Consider the following 7011-nt stretch of genomic DNA (forward strand, 5'->3'; position numbering starts at 1 on the left):
GTTGAGGAGTCAAGAGTTGTAGTGTGAATAATAGAGTTGAGCTCAAGTGTGGCATCAAGGATATAATGTGGATATGCGCTCGAGTGGTGGTGCACTCCAATGGTGGTAGGGATTAATTAGGGCTCTTTCAACTATCTATCTACAAATGCTAGTCTAATAGTGTACACTACTGATAGTATTGCAAATATTGCAATTGCATGAAAAGGAGATATTCACACGATGTTTGAGAAAAACAAGATTGAAGTGAATGATGCTTTGCTCGTTTCTTTCTTGACAAAGAACTTGTTATCATGTGGTGCTATGGTTGAAAGGGACTACAAAGTTGAATTTGAAGGAAATAGATGTCTCATAAAGGATAGGAATAGAGGCTATACGATGATTGCAAAAGGAGAGACACAACATCACTTCATTTTTCTTGTATCAACCACTCATGGTTGTAGGGCTGCAATGATTGTTTTAGGTTTTAGAGGCTCATGTGTTCTTGAGATAGAGGGAGCCATAATTGAGTCTGTTTTAGGTCCCAACATACCTATAAATATATAGGGGATGCATCCATGCACAATATTCCATTTAGAGAGTGGTTAAATTCCAAGAGAAAATAATGTAGATATAAATATCCTTCAATTAAAAGGTCAATTTTTACATAAGGGAATATCGAAATTACCTCAAATGTGCATAGAACGGGCTTCTTGATGGGGGCACTGATAGATGTGATATCATGGAGTTGACATTGTCCATTGCATGGAAGATGGAGATTTAATTGATTTAATAGTCGTGAAGCTCCTTTAGACTCTAGCTCTTACTATTCTTTCATGATTACACTTTGTACTACTTTACTATTTGGAAATCTTAAGGTTGTGTGCTCTAGGTTATAGGGAAAAATTTAGGCAACCCTACTCCCTTCATTTGAAGGAATGGACTTCAATCAATTTTGGAGATTTTTATAACATTCATCAAGTGGATATGTTTTAAGCCCGGTACACTTAAAAGATGGATTAGCAAGAAGCTTCATGACATGAAATCATGTAGAGATAGTCATAGAAACTCTCATGTTTTCACATAAGTTGGATGGCTATATAGATATAGATTTCATTTTCATGATGTAGACTTGAACCCACTATAGATCTTTCTACCTAAGAATTAGACTTGACAGCTTTTCTTGGTATGAAAAACAGTAGATCCACCACACTTTTACTCATTTGAATGAAAAGAGCATAAGTCTTTCCATAGCTTCATTTTATTTGCATAAGCTTTATCACTATTTGAATGAAAAGAGCACAATTCTTGCGATGTTCAACACTAAGCTTCATGGCATTGTTTCATTTTCTTGCTAGCTGTTGCGTGTCATGTTTACCTTATTTTCATACAATTGTGATTATGTTTATTTTCATGCTAGCTTAATGGTTGTAGACAAAGCCTCTTTAGAATGGGAAGAAAAATTGCGCATTTTGTTTTTATCTACAAGTCCCATTTTAGAAGTCACATCTTTTCAAATGAGCAAGATTGGATGTTGCATGCTACAATACTTAAATGATTAAACAGAATCACATATGTGGATTTCAAAACAATGCAAATTCTTTATATATATATATATATATATATATATATATATATATATATATATATATATATATATATATATATATATATATATATATATATATGTATGTATATATACACATATATATATGTATATATATGTGTATATATATATATGTAGATATATATATATATATATACACACACACACACATATATATGTATATATATGTGTGTGTATATATATATATATGTATATATATGTATATATATGTATATATATGTATATATATATATATATATGTATATATGTATATATATATATATATATGCATGTTTTTTGGCTAATAAGTTGATGAATATGTATAGAAGCATAATCTAGAATATTTAGGAACATTAAATGTTCAAGAATGCTAAAAAGTCCAAAGTAAACCAAGGATCAATATACATCTCCCTTCATTTGAAAAGGAGTTCCACACATTAGTTTCAATATAGATTACATATGAATATATTATCTACATTAGGATCTTGCTATCACTATTTAAATCTCTCAATGTTTAGGAGAAAATCTACTTGACCACATATATTAATAACTTGATCCTTTTGATTGTTTACATAGTATAATGCCTAGTAAGACAAGATTGACTCATGCAATGATTATGTAAAACATGTGTGCATGGAACATTTTAGTAAGTGACCAAATTTGAAAGTACAAGTATGTTTTGATAATATTGCCTTTCTTCAACAATGACATACAACATAATCTCACCATAAATCACTCAGCCATATGAATTGTGATAGAATCATAACATGACTTGTCCATGGAATTCTTTGAAAGAGCTCTTTTGTCTCCTATAACTTTTGTAAAACGAGCCATCTTCTCTAAGCTCTTCACTGCATCCACTAAATGCCCTAACTTGGGAACAAGGTCGATAAGTAAGAAAGCAATGGTTGCTATAGATAAGAAATCTGTCAAAGATCCTCTCTCTACACTTCCAACATCATACCCTCTCTCTAGATTCTCAAAATCCTCATTATTGAAATCATTAGAATGCTTTACCACATTGTTTATCAATCGAAAGGAGTTCTTATGCTTAGAATCATGTAGAAACATAGATTTTTTATTGGATTCATAACCAATCAATGATCCTTCATCAAAGTTCTTAGAGTTAGGAGAGCTTGATTCTTTTACCAATGCCCATCTTTGCAAATGGATGTAATGATGTGGGTATGCATTGATATCTTCCTTAAGCTTCTCCACTTTTCGACATAAGGAGCCCATCATCTCCTCCCTAGGCCTACTTCTCTCCCTTCTATTTATGTTTTGACCCAACTCCTTCACCAATGAAGCAGATTGCAATGCAATGCTCAAACAATGGTCGGAGAAGACCTTTCGTAAGCATAAGGGGGCCTGTGGAGATGTTTGCTTAGAAAAACTTAGATATAACCTTTTAAAAGAATTCCAATCATGAAAATTTAAATGTTATTTATTATGTTGCGCTATGTGTCAAAAAGAATGTGCAAATTTCAAGAAAATATGAAATATGATCACATACCAGCACATTAGATGTGAGACAGCCATGTAAGGATGCCACTGTGTAAGCACAACTGCGCAACATATCACCAACTTCAACATATTGCTTCCAAACACCCTTTTGGCCGATTGAACAACATATTCTTGGTTCCCACAAAGCAAAATTGGCCTCCAAAAGTTTGGCAACAAAGAGGATGTTAATAAAGTAAACTTTCAAAGGTAATTGCAATAGTGAAAACAATAGCAAAAATTATCAACAAATAGCATGAATACTAGCTCTAATCATGATTATTTCCTATATTGAAAAAAGGTTGAGCATACAAAGTTGAAGATTTGTACCAAAGACTCTTCTGAAGACTTTGATAATAGCACTTCTTTATAGCATTTGTACATTGAATCCTCCTCATTAGAGTCAACATGTATCATTGATCCTTCAAAATACACCTTGATACAATCTATCAAAATAAGATTTCACCTCAAAATAAGGCTTGAAAGAATTATATGGAAACAATGCATCATACTATATGCTATTGTCACTACTTAAGAGAGAGTATGATCATGTTTCATACTATATGCTATTGTCACTACTTAAGAGAGAGTATGATCATGTTTCAAATACTTAACATATTCTAAAAAATACACTTCTAGTCAATGTACCTACTTATCACTAATTAATAAAGAAGATGATATTTCGAATTACATCTTGCTATAGTGATTGTTATTAACACTACAAGGTAATTATTAATGTGAACCTTACAATATTTTGTGTATCAAAGCTCTCTTTTCATGAGTAACTCTAAACAAGACAAACAACACCAACAATAAATTGCTTGCTTTACAATGTCCCTTGTCTACAAATGGGAAACAAAAGTAATAATCTATCCCTTGGAGATACATGAGTTGGAATATAGGTGGAAGACATGAGGTACCAACTTAGTCCAATGGCCATCACATAGAAAGCATAAATATCAATTTGAAATGTTAATCTTAATATAGGTAGGCTAGGACATGTTTCTTTTGCTATCCTCTCACATGACTTGTTATGAAGGTCCATACTTGGTGAGCTCTACAACATTGCAAGCCTTATAAAGAGTGATTATTTGCCAATTATCAATTGATGATGGTTCCTGAGCTGAGTTAGCACTTAGATACACCTCTTGGAAACAAGTTAGTTTCAAGCAAGTGACTGAAGAGATGTCTAATTTACAAAAATTTTTCATCTACCATATCAACTTGCTTCTAGGATAAAGAATGTAATATTTCCTCATTTATGGTTGCCAACATACTTTTCATCCCTACATTGTGTCAATAGTCATGCCAAACTATCTAGATGGTAACCTAAGAAACAGCTATTTATCATCTTTGCCTCTCATTCACTAACCTGTGGGAATTTCTAAAATCCTTGTATGCTTTAGGGTAGTAAACCTAGAAAACTAGTACCTCTTCAAGAAGAAAAAGGAAGTTCCTATAAGGCCTTCCAAATCACTTACAAATAGCAAACTTGGGCAACCAATCAAATGAGGGAGGGAGAGAGAGAGAGAGTCTCTCACTTTGATTTGTCCTTAGGATTTACGAGCGTTTTCATGATTATAATTAGAATAATGTTATATTTTAAAATTAAAAAACCGTGTTTTCATGATATTATAATTAGAAAAGGTTATAAGTTTTCTTTGAAATGTAACAATTCACATGCCAAGGCTACCTTCGAGAGCTGAGCCCAAGCTGGTGAAGTTGTTGGAGATGATGCTGTGGAGGTCGTGGCTGGCCCATATGGGGTAGATGAGGAGGTTGATGGCAAGGCACACGGCCCCGCCCACCAAGATGGTGAGGAAGCGCGACACGGCCAAGCCCAGGTTGTTGCTGACGCGGTACCCCGACACGATGATGAGGCTGAAGGTGAGGATGAATATCAGCACGCCGTAGTCGAACCGGCTCTTGAACGGCTCGCAGAAGCGCACGAACGTCGCAACCGCACCTGCGAACCACACCCCCCCGCCCCCATGATATCTTCTATCATCACGTCCCCATATTAGGACTGCTTATACCAACTATCCATAGCCTGCAAACCAGCTGACGCTGGAAGAATTATACGAAACCATACGATTAATGGTCGTATTATTACCCACTATGAATACAGACATTCCCACCACATACGGCTCGCCGCCTGGCCCCGCCAGGTCCGCCAGATACTCCACTCCCAATGCCAACGTTGCAGCAAGCAGCGTCCCGAACGCTCTGTTGAATCCCTTGCATAACGTTGCGCCTGCATGGGAACTTTGATTAATCAGCGGGAGATTCATTTTATTACTCTTTTTAAGAGTAAAATATAACCTTTTAATGTGCCAAGGCAATTCAGGATTGTTTTGTCGTTAGGATTCCAACTCACCCCTCCACATACATCCAACCCCCCCTCCGTAAAAGCTCATGATATTGTTGCAGTAATTCACAATGTGGATACAATTATAGTGGAAGTTTATCTAAAAACCACTTTGTTTTATTTAGCTTTAAGGTGATGACAAGTAGTTTTATTTAGCTTTAAGGTGATCATCAATACGAGAACAGTAATTAGAGCTTCAATAATGAGAACAATAATTACAGCTTTAACGATGGTTATTTGAAGGTATTAGCTAAGAAACCTGCTGTGAGCTCGAAGACCACCACCACTGTCATTACGGCCCAGATCGCATTGTTGCCGAGTCGATTGAAGAGATCCTCCTGTAGGACGGCTGTGGAGACGAGAGACAAGGCCAGGCCGACCTTCAGGGAGTGGATGCACCTTCGAGGGTTGTTGAGAAGGAGGGTCATTGCTCGGGAAAACCAAGAAGGAGGAGGAGGAGGAGGAGGAGGAGCAGGAGCAGGAGGAGGAGGAGGAGAAGGAGGAGGAGGAATGTGGCTAGCAGGCAAGGTTTGATCCTGAGGTGGTGCCAATTGCTGCGTGGTTGCCATATTCATGATCAATCGATTAGAGAGAAGAGAGGATCAAGATGAAGAGCCAGCAGAAGAGCTCTCTCTCTCTCTCTCTCTCTCTCTCTCTCTCTCATATAGCAAAACCCATCTGATGAGACAACCAAATGCCAATCTATCTCAGCATAAAGGAGCTCGCCAGATTGCCTGTCACTCCACCGACGCCCGCCACAGAAAATTCACGACTTTCCCATGTTTTACGAATTGCCACCAGAGATTAAAAACTGACAGAGGCTCAGGTCTCGATAAATAGTACTGGGACAGATGAAACATGCCACAAGAACCCACAGTATAATAAGATCTGCCAGCTCCGTCTGGTGGCGGTAGCGCCTCAGGACGGCTAACCCGCCAACTCGTGCCATGCTGCCACGTAAGGCGCCGCGGGGAGCCGGCACTGTCCACCTACCCCATAAACACTACCGAGTGCTCGGTTGATAACGCACAACCCACTCCATGAGTTTTTTGAGATGATCCGATCATTGTGGATATCGGGATGGTAACCACAACTCCTATGGTGGAATTTAAATAAGTTTGATTTAGGTTAATGTGTGTGTGTGTATATATATAGATTACTTTCCTAGCTTAAAGTTCTATGTATATATATGATTTAGGTTAAAGTCTTATATATATATATATATATATGTAGAACTTTTCTAGGGTAGAATTGCCCAAGATTCGCCCTTTTGTCATAGACATGGCCAGCAAGCCCATCACATCTATGTACTATTGTGGTCGGATTCACATCTTTACATATCTTTCACTTCTTTCTTAAGATGGGTGGTCAAATTTATCAATCCAATTTGTATACCTTTATCATATTCTTTACATATCGTACAATTCTTTCTTAAGATGGGTGATCAAATTTGTCAATCTAAAGTGTCTACCTTTATCCTACTGGTAGATCAGAAAAATTATTACTTAGCTAACCTATGAAAATTGAGCTTCGTAACATGTTATTTCACATATAATAAAGA

The 7011-nt window shown here is 36.6% G+C and overlaps 1 protein-coding gene across 1 annotated transcript; it reads right to left on the reverse strand.

Annotated features, from left to right (window-relative positions):
- Positions 1-2215: 2215 nt before the first annotated feature.
- On the reverse strand, positions 2216-6521 carry LOC148022833 (aluminum-activated malate transporter 14-like). Its single transcript, XM_087695133.1, has 6 exons — positions 5710-6521; positions 5196-5336; positions 4776-5048; positions 3413-3528; positions 3096-3242; positions 2216-2950 (listed from the first exon to the last, which is right to left on the reverse strand). The coding sequence occupies exons 1-6, from the start codon at positions 6023-6025 to the stop codon at positions 2315-2317; spliced, it is 1629 nt and encodes a 542-aa protein (XP_087551259.1). The 5' UTR covers positions 6026-6521; the 3' UTR covers positions 2216-2314.
- Positions 6522-7011: the final 490 nt, after the last annotated feature.

The sequence above is a fragment of the Lygodium microphyllum genome, chromosome 16, assembly GCF_053477565.2.
Source record: "Lygodium microphyllum isolate KBCC chromosome 16, Lygodium_microphyllum_v1.1.10, whole genome shotgun sequence".
NCBI classification, from domain to species: domain Eukaryota; kingdom Viridiplantae; phylum Streptophyta; class Polypodiopsida; order Schizaeales; family Lygodiaceae; genus Lygodium; species Lygodium microphyllum.